At 42.9% G+C, this 15871-nt stretch overlaps 1 protein-coding gene across 1 annotated transcript in view; it reads right to left on the minus strand.

Annotated features, from left to right (window-relative positions):
* Positions 1–15871, minus strand: part of STK10 (serine/threonine kinase 10) — a 230286-nt gene that overhangs the window by 27834 nt on the left and 186581 nt on the right. The window contains exons 11-12 of the mRNA XM_007939772.2: positions 13728–13851; positions 13092–13271 (exon numbers count right to left, since the gene is read on the minus strand). Coding sequence (XP_007937963.1) covers positions 13092–13271; positions 13728–13851 — 304 coding nt within the window. The remainder of the gene's footprint in view (positions 1–13091; positions 13272–13727; positions 13852–15871) is intronic.

A 15871-nucleotide genomic window follows, 5' to 3' on the forward strand; every position in this document is an offset into this window, starting at 1 on the left:
GATTCACCAGCTTCTGAACTGTGAGCCAGCAGCCTGTTGTCTGACTTGCTGATTTGGCTTCATTGGCCCTGAAACCACGTGAGTGAGGAGAATCCTCCAGATTGACACTTGATCCATGGATTTAGGATGTGTCAGTCTCCACAATTGTGTGAGCCAATCCCTTGGCAGTTCATGAGTTCTGTGAATATATGAGTTATGGAATTATAAGACAGGAGGGAGAGTACTGAGTGAGAGGAGGAGTAGTTAATGGTAGAGATGATGGATTGGTATAGCACTTTGGAAAAGTTGGACATTTGAGATATCTTTAACCTTTGCCTCAATAGGGCCCGCCTTGTGTTGATCCTTCTAAAAGTAATTATTTGAGTAAATCTATGGTTGTTACTAGTCACTGTTGACTCGATTCCGACTCATGGCAACCCTATGTGTACAGAGTAGAACTGCTCCATAGGGTTTTCTTTCTTTTTTTAATTGTGATTTGGGTGAAAATTTACAGAGCAAATTCACTTTCCAAACAGCAGCTCACATATGCTTTTGTCTCATGACATTGACAACAATTTACCACAATGCAACAGCTCCCCTCCCACTTCCTCCCCATAGTTACCTCTTCCCTGTGTCCTTCCCTCCATGCACTCCTGTCCCCTGAGCTATGTCCCTGTGCATACACAGCCCTTCTATTCTCCCATGATTGTTCTCTCCAAGGAGTGTATCTACTTAGTATAAATATTCACCTCATATGTCTCTCTTTTGTTTGGCTGGAAGCCACAGGAGTGGATTCAATTCCACACCTGATGGGCAGCTAGGGACCATAGTCTCAGTAGTTCCATCAGGCTCTATCAGATCAGCAAACCTGGTCCCTTTATTTTTTTCCCCAAATGATTTTGAATTTTGTTCTACATTGCTCTCCCACTCTATCCAGGATCTCCTACAAAGATCCCTCTCTGAGTGGTTGACAGTGGTGGCCAGGCACCATCTAGTTCTTCTGGTCTCATAGTTGTATAGACTGAAGATCACATGGTGTACCCGTTGCTTGGACTAATTGTTTCCATGAATCTTTGGTTTTCTTCATTCTTCTTTGCTCTGGACAAGGAAAGACCCATTGTTGCATCTAGATAGCTGCTTGCAAGCTTTTAAGATCTCCATAGGCCTTTCAAGGTTGTAATGTAACCTTTTGGAAGAAAACTAGTCCAAGGAGCCAGAATGCTTCTCAGAAACAAGAATAACTAGACTTCATCTCTTGTACTTTGGTCATGTTGTCAGAAGGGACCAATCCCTGGAGAAAGAGATCATGCTTGGTGTCGTAGGCTAGGTTCTCTAGCAAAACCAGTGAAAAAATTATATATATATATATATATATATATATATAGAGAGAGAGAGAGAGAGAGAGAGAGAGATTGATTTATCTCATTTATCTCAGGGAAATGGCTCATGCAGCTTTAGAGGCTGGCAAGTCCTAAGTCTACAGGACAAACGTCAAGCTGGAGGCATCTCTTGACTCACACAGCTGCAGGAGCAGGCTGTTGGCTTTGGAGGCCAACGAACACAAGATTGGCAGGTAAAATGGCAGATTGTTGGATCATAGGCTACAAAGGCAACAATCCCAAGATTGGCATGCAATAGAGCAGGCCACTGGTTCAAGTTCAGGAACTGGAGATGATGATGAGCTAGGTGCAGGATCAAGATCCAGCATGTGACAGAGAATTTTCCCAAGATGTCCAAATATATATTGGAAGCAGGACATACCCCAGAGGAAAATCTCTCAACAGACTGGCTGCTCATAGCACATTTCATCATGGAAGTGATTACATTATATAAAATCTCATCATGGGGGATGACTACATCATAACTGCTAAACCACTGAGAATCACAGCACAGCCAAGTTGACATGCAACCTTAACCATCACACTTGGTAAAGGAGAGGGTCAGTGAAAAAGAGGAAGACCCTAAATGAGATGCACTAACACAGTGGCTGCAATGATGAGCTCATGCATGGCAACGGTTCTAAGGATGGTGCAGGACCAGGCAGTATTTCCTTCTGTAGTACACAGGGTTGATATGAGTTGGAACCAACTTGATAGCACCTAACACAATAACATCTTCCAATGCGCCTCTGGGTGGGTTTGAACTGCTAACCTTCCAGCAGAAGTCAAGTACTTAACTGTTTATGCCACCTAGGGACTCCTGCACACCTACTGGAATGACTAATAATAATAAAACTGATGATACTAAGTGCTGACGAGAATGTGGAGCAACTGGAATTCTAATACATCACCATGGTAAAACAGAATAACCTGTTTGGAAAACAGTTTGGCAGTTTCTTATAAAGTTAAACTTAACCATATAACCTCAAAATCCCACCAGCCATTCTTCAGTGTTTCTCCTTCTATTTCTTGGATGTTTTCTTTCATGGTTTTAGATCTGTAAGTAAATCTTGCTCCTATGTTCTATGGCCTTAATGGTTTCAGATAAGGGTTCCTCAACTTTGGTACTACTGACTATTACCGTTGAATAATTCTTTGTTTGGGGAAGCTGCCCCATGCATTGTAGCATGTTTGGTAGCATCCCTGGCCTGTATTCACTAGATGCCAGTTATATCCACACCCCCTGGCAAGTGACATCCAAAAATACCTATGACATTGCCAACTACCCCCTCAGGGACAAAATCGATCGCCTCTGGCTGAGAATCACAGTCTTAGATAACCTGTTCAAAAACCCATTGCTGACCAGTGAATTCCAACTCATACTGACCCTATAGGGCAGAGGAGAACTGCCATGTGGTTTCCAAGGCTGTAAATCTTTACAGAAGCAGATTGCTGCATCTTTCTCCCACTGGTGGGTCTGAACTTCCAACCTTTTGGTTGTAGTTATTTTGGTTACCTTGTACCACAAATGGGATGGCCTTAGCAAACAGGAGTTTATTTTCCTGCTTTGGAGGTTAGAAGTCCAAGTTCCAGATGCCAGGCTCCAGAGGCTGGATGAAAGCTGCTCAACCTTGGGCTTCAGCTCCATCCCTTGCTCCCAGCCCACTAAAGCTAGAGGCATCTCTTCACTCAGGCAGCTGCTAGCTGCTAGCTGCTGAGGCTGACAAACCCAAGGTCAACAAGTAAAAAGGTATCGTCCCGATATTACCGAATCACATGGCAGGCCATTCAAGTCCATTAAAAGTCCCAAGATCATGGCAGGCTGCTGAATATAAACTCAGCTACATGCAGGGTTCAAGCATGCCAAGAAGCTGGAGACCTTACTCAACGTTACTTATATACTGGAAGCAGCCCTCATCCCTAAAGCAGCTACTCAGCTACTCCAGTAGATTCCACCATGAGTTAATTATCAATCTCACCATGGGGAATAACTACATCCAGCTGCCCAGCCACTCAACCAGTACCAGCCCAGGTGACATACAACCTTAACTACCACAGTAGCGAGTACTTAACCACTGGAGCACCAGGGCTCCAGTATTGTCTTAAAAGAAGTCCTCATTTTTTTAAAAAAAAGTCCTAATAAAATATATTTAAAAATCTTACTTTGCCATCTCTGCTTTCATACCAGTGGCACCTGGGATATGATACATAACTCTAATTCAGCATCTGTCTGTGGTATTCACCAAAACATATTTGGACAGTGCCATTCACAGCATCACATATTTTAAAGACCTCATTATCTTAAAACTGTGCTTTTACAAGCTTGATCGTTTGGTTTTCCAGGACAGAAGATTAGAAGCAGCAATATAAAAATAAGACAAGAAGTTCGTACTAAAGACACTGAAAACAGCAAGAAATGTTACACCACTAACAATGGAATAAAAGGCAAAAATTAACAATAAAAGTAGAGTCATGTGGGGCTACTTAGCAAAGGGGCACAATAACTTGTCTGATTCATGGAGACCCCATATGTGGCAGACTAGAACTGTATTCCATAGGGTTTTTTGTTGTTGAGACTATATACAGCCGAATGTACACCAATTCAACAATTTCTAGATGTATGATTGGGCAATCTACTTCCGTAGTGATACTGCCTCAGAAACCCAAGGAGGGGTCGCTCTGAGTCGGGTCTGACTCGAGGGCACATAACAATAGATGTATGATTCAGTGACACTGATTACCTTCTCCAAGTTGTACAATCATTCTCACCTTCCTTTTCCAAGTTATTCCTTCTTCATTAACATAAACTTACTGTCTCCTAAGTTTTCTATCTAATTTGTTGAGTTGCTCTTGTTAATTTGATCCCACAGAGATCTTAAAAGAGCACAATGCTCAATACAGATATTCTTTATTATTTAAGCTCTGGTGGCACAGTGCCTAAGGCATTTGACTGCTAACCAGAAGGCTGGGGGTTCAAACCCACCAGCCACTCCTCAGAGGGAAGACTGGGCAATCTACTTCCGTAGTGATACCACCTTGGAAACCCAAGGAGGGGTTGCTATGAGTCAAATTGACTTGATGATAGTGGTTTGGTTTGGTTTATTGCTTGTTTTAAAGAACACTTCAGGGTATATTTTTGGTTTAATGTTTAAAGATTATCTCAGAGCAACAGTTTCAAGGATTTATCCAGCCTCAGTGGTTCCAGAAAATGGAGATTACATAAGAATTTCAAATTCTGCTTTGCATTTCCCCCCTTTTGATCAGGATTCCTCTACAGAATCTTGGACCAAAATGTGTAGTAATGGTAGCCAGGCATCCTTACATAGTGTTTTCAATGGATGAATTTCCAGAAGTAGATCATCAGACATTTCTTTTGAGATACCTCTTGTTGGACTCAAACCTCCAAGTTTTTGGCTACCAGCCATGAGTGTTAACTGTTTGCACCACTCAGGGACTCCAAAAGGGCACAAAGACCTACACATACCAGTAACAGCTGAGGACAGCAATGCACCAGCACTGTACTCTGCCTCTAGAAAGAGGCAGGGGCAGGAGAACTGTATTTTATCTACTACAGGTCAGAAAACCTAGATTCCAGTCCAGCTGTGAATGTCTGGAAAAGTCACTGAACTTGTTAGAGTTCACATTTTCTCATTGGTAAGAACTCTCCAGCTTTTAACTAAAATTTCCCTAGGGCTCCTTCTAGTGATATAATCCTATGGTATTATGGAGAGCCAAACTACTGAAGAAATAATTAGATTATGTTTAATGAATTCTACCTAAGAAGACAGGAAAATATAGATTCCTGTAAAGTTTTCTTTCAAGAATAGTTAAGTTTGATGTCAAATCTGAGAAGTAAGCTACAATTACCAAGCAAGTTTCCCATGGATACTAAGGTTACTGTGTGTATAAGAACTAAGGGGCAGACCATCAATACCCTTCTTTCAGAATTATGAACGTGCATATATATTTATAAGGCACTCTGGTGGTGTAGTGCCTAAGGCATTTGACCACTAACTAGAAGGCTGGCAGTTCAAACCCACTAGCCACTCTGTGGAAGAAAGACTAGGCAATCTACTGCTGTAAATATTTACCACCTCGGGAGCGAGTAGTTGGACCTGTGGACTCAGGCATGGTCTCAGGGGACATCAAGCTTAATTGGCATAACATACTACACAAAAATATTTTTCCATGTCCTACTTTGGCGAGTAGTGACTGGGATTTTAAAAGCTTGCAAGTGGCCATTTAGATGATGCAATGACAGGTGTCTCCTCGTGCAGAGAAAGAAGAATGAAGGAAACCAAAGACGCATGGAAACAATTAGTCCAAGGGACTGATGCACCATGAGATCCTCAGTCTATACAACTATGAGACCAGAAGAACTGGATGGCACCTGGCTACCACTGCTAGCCATTTCGAGGGGGATCTATATAGGAGATCCTGGATAGAGTGGGAGAAAAATGTGGAACAAAACTCAAAATCATTTGGGGGCAAAAATAAATGGACGAGGTTCACTGGTCTGATAGAGCCTGGTGAAACCTCTAAGACCCTAGGGGCCCCTCAGGTGTGGAACTGAAGCCACTCTGTGGCTTCCAGCCAAACAAAAGATAGGCATATGAGCCGAACATTTACATTAGGTAGATACACTTCTTGGAGAGAACAATCATGGGAGAACAGAACGGCTGTGTATGTACAAGGAGACAGCTTGCGGCAGGGGGGTAGGGGGGATAGGACTGCACAGGAAGGAAGGACACAGGGAAGAAGTGGCTATGGGGAGGAAGTGGGAGGAGAACTGTTGCACTGTGGGAAATTACAGTCAATGTCATGAGACAAAGTGTATGTGAACTGCTGTATGGAAGATGAATTTGCTCTGTAAACTTTCACTCAAATCACAATTAAAAAAAAAAAAAAAAAAAAGAGTTACCACCTTGGAAACCCAAGGAGGGTCATTATAAGTCAGAATCAACTCGATGGCAGTGAGTTTGGTTTTTCTTTTATATATATTTATTATATATGTAGATGTATGTGGAGCCCCTGGGTGGTGTGAAGGTTAATGCATTCAGCTGCTAACCAAAAGGCTGGAGGTTCAAGTCCACATAGAGATACTTCAAAAGAAAGGCCTGGAGATCTACTCCTGAAAACTTGGCTATTGAAAACCCTGTGGGACACAGTTCTACTGTGACACATACAGGGTTGTCATCAGTCAGAATCCATGAAACAGCAACTGTTTTTTCCTTTTTTGTAGATGTATGCACATATATACACACATTACTAGATTACTTGAAATTGACAATGAAGAATATTCAAATAGCTTGTTAATAATGACTTCTCCCATATGTGTATCTCCTTAGTGCAAGGTTAGTAGCATGATAAATAATCCATACCAATTGCTGTTGTTGTTGTTGTTAAGTGCCGTCGAGTCGTTTCCAACTCATAGCGACCCCATGCACAGCAGAACGAAACACTGCCCGATCCCGCACCAGCCCCACAATCCCTGCTATACTCGAGCCCATCATCGCAGCCACTGTATCAATCCATCTCGTTGAAGGCCTCCCCCTCTTTCGTCGACCCTCCACCCTACCAAGCATGACATCCTTCTCCAGGGAATGGTCCCTTCTTACAACATGACCAAAATAGGTGAGACGAAGTCTGGCCATTCTTGCTTCCAAGGAGCATTCTGGCTGCACTTCCTCCAGGACAGATCTGTTAGTTCTTTTAGCAGTCCATGGTACTTTCAGCATTCTTCGCCAGCACCACAACTCAAAAGCATCAACTCTTCTTCGGTCCTCCCTATTCATTGTCCAGCTCTCACATGCATACAAGGTGATTGGAAATATCATGGCTTGTGTCAGGCGCACCTTAGTCCTCAAGGAGATATCCTTGCTCCTCAGCACTTGAAACAGTTCCTTCGCAGTTGACTTTCCCAATGCTACACGTCGTCTAATGTCCTGACTGCTGCTTCCGTTGGCATCGATTGTAGAACCAAGCAATGTGAATTCCTTGACAACCTCAATCTTCTCTCCATTGATTGTGATGCTGCTCATTGGTCCAGTTGTGAGGATTTTTGTTTTCTTTATGTTGAGATGTAATCCATACTGCAGACTGTATTCTTCAACCTTCATCAGTAGGTGCCTTAAGTCATCCTCACTTTCAGCAAGCAAAGTTGTATCGTCTGCATATCTCAGGTTGTTAATGATTCTTCCTCCAATCCTGATACCACGTTTTTCTTCATATAGTCCAGCTTCTCGGATTATTTGCTCAGCATATAGATTGAATAAGTGTGGAGAAAGAATACAACCCTGACGCACTCCCTTCTTGATTTTAAACCATGTAGTGTCCCCTTGTTCTGTTCGAACGACAGCCTCCTGGTCAAGGTACAGATTCCTCATGAGTACAATCAAGTGCTCAGGGATTCCCATTCTTCTCAATGTTATCCATAATTTGTCATGATCCACACAATCAAATGCCTTTGCATAGTCAATAAAACACAAGTAAACCTCTTTCTGGTATTCTTTGCCTTGAGCCAAGATCCATCTGACAACAGCTATGATATCCCTTGTTCCACGTCCTCTTCTGAATCCGGCTTGAACCTCTGGAAGTTCTCTGTCAATATACTGCTGCAAACGTTTCTGAATTATCTTCAGTAATATCTTACTTGCATGTGATATTAGTGATATTGTTCTATAATTTCTACATTCTGTGGGATCACCTTTCTTTGGAATGGGCACAAATATGGATCTCTTCCAGTCAGTTGGCCAGGTAGCTGTCCTCCAAATCTCTTGGCATAACTGAGTGAGCGCCTCCAATGGGGCATCTGTTACCAATTGCTATAACCCTGGAAAGGTCCTATGAGGTACTTCAAATTTTATTCTGTTATTTTTTTGTGTGTTTTCCATGCCTAAAGTCAAATTATGACCTTTCTCAAATTATGCTTTCTCATATTTGATGAACTGTAGGAAAATGGACAGGGTGAACTCATCTTTTCTCTGAGCTGAGTTAGAGGAAAAGTCCCTGTGGGATCTATGTGGTCTTCCTTCTCAGCACCCACGCTGTGGATTTCTCTGATGCTGGGCTGGGCTGGCTAATAGATCTGTGAGTAGTTTAGAGGCTGCTCACCTGGAATTTGCATCCCTTCCAATTTTACCCTTCACCCTCATTCTACTGGTGCATCCTAACCACTAGTCCAAGAGCATTCCCACCTCGGCTTTACTCAGAAACCCACAGCCCTCACAGAGGTGACTTTTGGGATCAGTGGAGACCTTAGGATTGTGGAGTAGGCAGTGGCAGAACAGTGGGAAGTGCTTGGCTACTAACCCAAAGATTGGTGCCTCAGAAGAAAGGACTGGTGATCTACACCTGAAAAGTCACAGCCATTGAAAACTCCATGGAGCACAGTTCTGCTCTGAAGTGCATGGAAAGTCAGAATCAACTTGACAGCAAAGCCCCTCATGTACTTTCTGCCAGTTAGAATCCTAGGTCCTTACTTTGGCAACTGATCATAAGGATTATAACAGCAAGAGTAACCAACAGGACTATCATGTGCTGAGTGGTTATTACATGCAAGGTGCTTTGCCTGCATTCTGTCACTAGTTTGCAGAATACCCTCACAAGGCAGAGTCTGTCATGACGCACTTACAGAGAAGGTAGTGAGCTCAGTGTATTTGAGCAGCTTGCCCGTGTCCAGAGCATCAGGATTCAAACCTGGGTCTTTCTGACTCCGGAGTCCACACAAAAACTCATTCCCCACACCCACCACACTGCCATCCTAAAAGAAGGGCAGATCCAAGTTTGCTTTTCTCCTCACAAGCTGAAGAGGCTGTCTTCTTCCTTCACACCCTCTAATAAACATATTCTCAAACTTTGTGTAGTCACAAAACTCTTTCCATATTGTTGTTAATGTCTTACAATGATGGCAAATTTGAGGGCAGGGCTGTGTATGATTTGCTCATCACAGCCTAATAGAGGACCTACTAAATAGTTAGACAGGTGAGACAGCTGCCATCAGGTCGACTTCGACTCATGACAACCTTGTGTATGACACAGCAAAATGTTGCTTGGTTCTGTGTCATCCTCATGATCAATGCCAAGTTCTAGTCCACCGTTGTAGCTGTTGAGCTACATCTCACCAAGGTCTGCCTTGCCCTCACCGGCTCGCTACTTACCAAACATGATGTAGTCTCCAGTGAATGATCCCTCTTGATGATGTGTGCAAAGCAAGCAAGTCTGACAGTGTTCTGTTGTGGTGCAGAGGGGTTTCACTGACTAATATCCAGAAGGAGATTGCTAAGCCATTCTTTCTAGTCTGTCTTAGTCTGCAAGTGCCACTGAAAACTGTTCATGATGGGTGATCCTGCTGGTATTTGAAATATCAGTGGCATAACTTTCAGCATCAAAGCAACACACAGGCCACCATGGCAGGAAAAACTGACAAATGGGAGGTGGGGCAAATAGTAGGAGCTCCCAAAATATGTTTAAGGAATTAAGTAATGAAACCCCAACAATCAGCTCTGGGAACCAGAAGTTAATGCAAACTATACCTGGCTCCTCCATGAAATAAGATTAAAGACAGCAGTCTTCTGTGAAATAATCAAGCTACAGGGTCAAGGGCAAGTGTGAGAGAAGAGTAACAGGGACATAACCCTATTCAATGGCAGAAGCCATGTCTTCCTCAAAAATATGAAAAAGCAAAGAAGTCAAGCTTCTTATTTTCATAAAAATATTTTTTTGGGAAAAAAATTTGTAAGAGAAAATTTAAAAACTGAGGTTGAGCCCAAGTACTAGATGCCACACACTGTCTTAGAGTTTAATGCCAGGCTTGTAAATCTTGCTGGAAACCTGCTAGCAGCAAAGAAATCTAGCTTTGTTGAGGGCAGGTTCTTATAAGAGTGAGGGACCTTCATCCCCTCTTACACACTCCTTATCTCAAGTGCCTCCTTTCTTTCCCACTCTTTCAACTCCCCACATTTCCTTTATCCCTACACATACAAAGGGTGTATATATGTGATGGTGTGGGGAGCCGAGGAAGGAAGCGGCATCTACTAAGCAGTTATTCTGGGGCAGACAGTAAGTCTAATGGTTAACATAACCCAAAATAAAACCATCACAGATGTCACACTGATTCTGACTACTAGTGCCCCCGCAGGACAGGGTAGAACTGCTCCATACGATTTCCAAGCAGTAATCTTTACAGATGCTGACTGCTACATCTTCTTCCTGCAGAGTGAATGGTGGGTTTGAACTGCCAAACCTTTGGTTAGCAGCCAGGTGCTTAACCACCACCCTACCGGGGCTCTTAATGCTTACCATACAACTAACTTAATGCTCAAAACATCCACGTGAGCAATGTACGGTTAACAACAATTAATACATTATAAGCTCCTTGTCATGGACCACTACCCTCCATGATCTGGTCCCTGTCTACTTCTCCAATTTCACTTTGTGGTAATCTCCCTTTTCCTTCCTAAATTTCAGCCACACCAGTCATTTTTCAACTCTCAGAACACTCCAAGTTCTTGCCATACCCCAGGACCTTTGAACATGCTGCTCCACATTTCTGGAATGCTCTTACCCAGAAGAAGAATGAAGCATCCTCTGGTCTCAGGTTAAATGTCATATACTGAGCAGCCATCCATGACACCTTACACAGTTTCTCCATATATATTCTAGTTTACCAGCCTATTTGCTTTCACAGCACATATGCAGTTGGCAATTGATCTGTGTGATGGTGTACTTACTTTTTCTCTGGTTCCTTGAGGTAGGGATCCTGTCTATTTTGTTCAATGCAGTACCCTTGACACTGAGCACAGTGCCACACATATAATAAAGTAGCTGCTCAATAACTCTCATTTTGACAGAAGGCAAACGGGACTCAGGGAAGGAACTTGTCTGAAGCCAAACAGCTAGTGAGCCCTAGAGCTAAGACTCGACACTAGGTCTGATGCATGAGCTGGGGATATGTTTGACACTGGCTCCCCTCAAATCCTTCCAGCCCACTTGTCCATCTCTGAGCACCAGGGCCAGGACAAGGGTGAGGGGAGTGAAGCTCATACCTTGGACACAAAATTTAAGGGAATGCAAAAAAAAAAAAAAAAACAAACAAACCTCAGTAATCAAGGTAATATTTTTAGAAATAAAAATGAATAATAATAATAAAAATCCACAAGGAACAAAATATCAAAGTGTTAAATAAAGACTTGGATACCAATGTTCATTAAAGTATTATTCACAATAACCAAAAGGTGGAAACAATCCAATGTCCATCCATGGATGAACAGATAAACAAAATGTAGTACATCCATACAATGGAATATTAGGCAGCCATAAAAAAGGAATGAAGTTCTCATACATGTTATGACATGGATGAACCTGGAAAACAACATGCTGAGTGAAATAAGCCAGACATGAAAGGTCAAATATTGCATGATCCCACTTACACGAAATGTCTAGAAAAGACAAATGCATAGATATTGATAGCAGATTAGTGGTTACCATGGGCTGGAGGGAGGGTAAAATAGGGAGTTATTGTTTAGAGATACTGAGTTTCCATTTGGGGTAAAAATTTTGGAAACAGATAATGGTGACAGTAGCATAACATTGTGAATAAAATTAACGCCACTGAACAGGATACTTCAAAGTAGTTAAAATGGCCACTTTTATAATATATATTTTACCACAATAATTAAAAAAAAAAAAAAATTACGATGCACAAAATATCAAAATGACAAAGATAGGACCCAACCTAGTACCTGCGTGACTCAAACTCATCACTTCCCCCTAATTTCGGCCCTGTTAGATACTGTCTTCATTTAATTTTTATATTCATTCATCATGAATTTTTTACATTAATTTTTGCTTTACCATTTTGTATGAAAATATGATTAAGCTTGATTACTGAGTTTTTTGGCACCCCTTTAAGTTTTGTGCCTGAGGCAAGTGCCTCGCTTGCTGTACCCCTAGCCCTGGCCCTGCTCATCTGGCCAGGGGCCTGGTTCCCACAGGCAGCTGCTTGAGGCCTATTGGATGTACCAAACGTCAAGCCCATCATGGTAAAGTCTGGGAGCTGGGCTCTAACTGAAGGCCCCAGTACGATGGATTACCCTTGGTGGAGGTTCATGGACCAGTGACATGGAGCAATTGGAAACAACTGGATTGGTGCTCCTGCCCTGGGGCTTCCCCAGTCCTCTGTCGGTCTCCTTTCTCCTGAGAGTCTAGGATGGAAACCATGGTCTGGCCTTTGGGTTCTGGGCTGTTCTCTGGGACCCACATGCCCTTTCCCAGAGCAGGCAAAGACTGTGCCTCGTTCCCCTGTCTCTTTCAGCTGGGAGGGGACAGAGAAAGAAGAGGTGTGTGGATCCCCAGCACGGGACGGCTTCTCTGGGAGAAGAGGGAGTAGCAGGAAGAGGACTTGCTGTGTTTTCATACCCAGCACTCACTCCTCTTCTAGTTAACAGCACTGCAAATCTCCCTGGGCCACCTCCTCTTCCTTCTTTCTTGCCCCTTTCAGCTGGTGCTGCTAAGCGGGGAGGATGCAAAGGCAGCTGCCAGAGACCACATGGCAAGGCTTACTAAGAGTGAAGTCAACACAGGAAAGGTGAGTCCTGAACTTAGCTTTACCATTATACAACCTCCCCCAAACTCCCCATTGTTAATATGAGGTTTTGCTGGGGTTGCTATTACTTGCAAATGAGAGAGTCCTGATACTCTTAGCCCCCCTGCCTCAGCCCAGCACATATTCACCTCCTTCTTCATCAGTTTGAGCTGTTCCTGGAACCTGGCATAGTCCCGTTCCTGTTCCAGGCGGATCCGCTTGGCCTCCTCCCGGCGGCGCACACCATGGTCTTGCTCCATCTTCTCTACCTGCTGCTTTTGCTGCCGTTCCAGGTTCTCCAGCTCAGTATCAAAGAATTTCTTCTTGGCCTGGAAGGAAGAGAAAGAGAAATTCAGCAGTTACTTTATACTTGGGAGGGAGATGGGGGAGAGCCCAAAGCCTGCTTAGACTTGGGTTTGAGTCCCAACTCCACGACTTCTTTGTTGTGTGACCTGGGTCAAATGACTTAACCTCTTTGAGTTGCATCTCAATTTCCTCATTTGCTAAAGGGAGACCAGACCATCTCCCTTGCAGAGTTGTTGTGTGGTATTCAATAAAATGTTATTTCTCTTCTAGAAGAACCTCCTATGTGACTCAGAGGATCACTGTGACCTTCATGTGATTTTCTGTTTACAAGTCAATGCTTAATGAGATTTCAAAACCACAGGAATTGGGCAACTCCTAAATCACTCTCCACTGCCCAATTATCCCCATTCTGAAGCACCTACTTAAAAAAAAAAAAATAGAGGCAAGAAACCCTGGAGGACCCATCTTTTCCCACTCACATTGATCTCTTGTTCAAAACGTTTTTGCATCTGCTCTAGCTGTAGTTCATGCTTGCTGCTCAGCTGGGTCTGGTTCCGATGTTCTTCCTTCTGCAGCAGCCGGAGCTCACGGAGTTCCTGACGCCTGAACGGTTAAAAGATGTTAGGTATTTCACAACCAGAAAGTGGTCTCAAAGATCACATAACTCACAACTAGGGAGACTAAGCACTGGAGCATGAAGAAGTATTACACGAGATGGGAAGAGGGCAACTAGAACTAAGGTGTCATTTGACATTTAGTGACAGACAAAACATTAATAATCTTAATACATAAAGAGTACTTGCAATTCAATTAGACAAACAAGAACACCCTAATAAGAGAGTAGTTTAGAACACAGACATGAAACAAAAGACAGAAAAAAATTTTTTTAATGACTTATAAGGATATAAAATGCAAAATTAAAAAGAAATAAACATTTTCTTTAACAAAATGCCCCAAAACAAACCCAAACCCACTGCCACTGAGTAGATTCCGACTCATAGAGAACCTCGTCAGGATTCCAAGGCAGTAAATCTTTATGAAAGTAGATTGCCCCATCTACTGATGGGTTGCTGTTGTTGTTGTTGTGTGCCGCCGAGTCGGTCCCAACTCATAGCGACCCTTCCTTGGGTTGCCGAGTGGGTAGATGGTGGGTTTGAACACCCACCTTCTGGGTAGCAGTCAAATGCCTTAGGCACTGCACCACCGGAGCTCCTTAACTAAATAAGCAAGATTATAGTGGAAAGTGACACTTTCATATACTGCTGACAGGTATAAATTGGTAGACCATCTCTGCAGGACAATTCAGCAATATGTTCATGCCTTTTGACATAGTAGTTCCACTTCCGGATACTGAATCTGAAGAAATATTCAGAGATGAACAACCCAACTGAATAAGGATGTTTATGACAACATTATTTTAAGAAATCAGAAACAACTTACATGTCCATCACTATAATTAAAGAAATTCAAATATATCCGTATGATGGAATTCTGTACAACCACTGCAAATCAAGTCTTGGACTATCCGTGTGGGATCAATTTGGCAACAGCAAGTCGGAAATGTTAGATAGCAACCTTAAGAGGTGGTGAGTTTATGTGAATGGCAGAGGAACAATTCAGAAAAGGAGGATGAGAGTGGATGCACAAGTCAAAGAATGTAATCCATGCCGCTGAAACGCACGTGCAGGAACTGTTGAATTGGTGTATGTTCTGTTGTTTTTAACAACATCAAAAATAAATACAATGAATTATTTTAAAACATCAAGTCTTAGGAAAATGTTTAATTACATTGGGAAAACATCTATTAAAAACACAACTCTTTATGAACAGATATAGAATGATCTCTGCAGTGTAGTGAATTACTTAGTATGGCTTTTCTAGCCATAGTTTCTGCAACTCCCGCTGGATGACTGGGTGGGACCATGCAAATAAGTGTCAACTTGGCTGGGAAGCTGGTAGTAGTTATTCCGTATAATGAGACCAGCAATTAACTCCACGGTGGAATTTACTGTGAGCAACTAAGTAGCTGCTTTTAAACTCCTGATTGCTAAAGTCATCCACTTTGGGTATTTCTGTTGGAGCAGCACAAAGTAATCTTCTGGGCAAGTTTGCTCTCTCTCAGGTGTGTAAACTCTGAAGTTCAGATTGGTTAGTTTTGCCACTCTGTCAGGCTTAAAATGAGCCTTCCTAGAGGCAGAGGGGAATCTCAATTGCTGGCTGAGAGAGACGCCTGGTTGAGAGATGGTGGCAGTGGTACCAAGGTGGCATGAGATGGAGTGTCAGGCTTACCTGGCCCACAGAGGCAGAGGCCAGGTCAAGAGGCCAAGGGCCAGAGAGGCATATCTAAGGACACAGCAGAGGGGAGACTGTCCAGATCAAAGAACTGTATCCTGAGCATGTCCTGAATTTGAATTGTAGTCTGTTGCTTCCCTAATAAACCCTGTAATCTGTGAGTTCTGTGTGGCCACTGCAGCAAATTATCAAACCCAGCAAAGAGGTAGAGGGTGCTATGGGAGGGATGGTTGGTGTCAAGGTTGGTAAGAGGGCTGGTTGGAGGGTGGCAGCATGTCTGGCCTCATAGGAACAGGCCTTGGGCTGCTGATGGTGATTCTATCTTCCTCTT

This window comes from Orycteropus afer, unplaced genomic scaffold (genome assembly GCF_000298275.1).
Source record: "Orycteropus afer afer isolate SDZICR_OR568_19922 unplaced genomic scaffold, OryAfe1.0 scaffold00062, whole genome shotgun sequence".
Taxonomy (NCBI): domain Eukaryota; kingdom Metazoa; phylum Chordata; class Mammalia; order Tubulidentata; family Orycteropodidae; genus Orycteropus; species Orycteropus afer.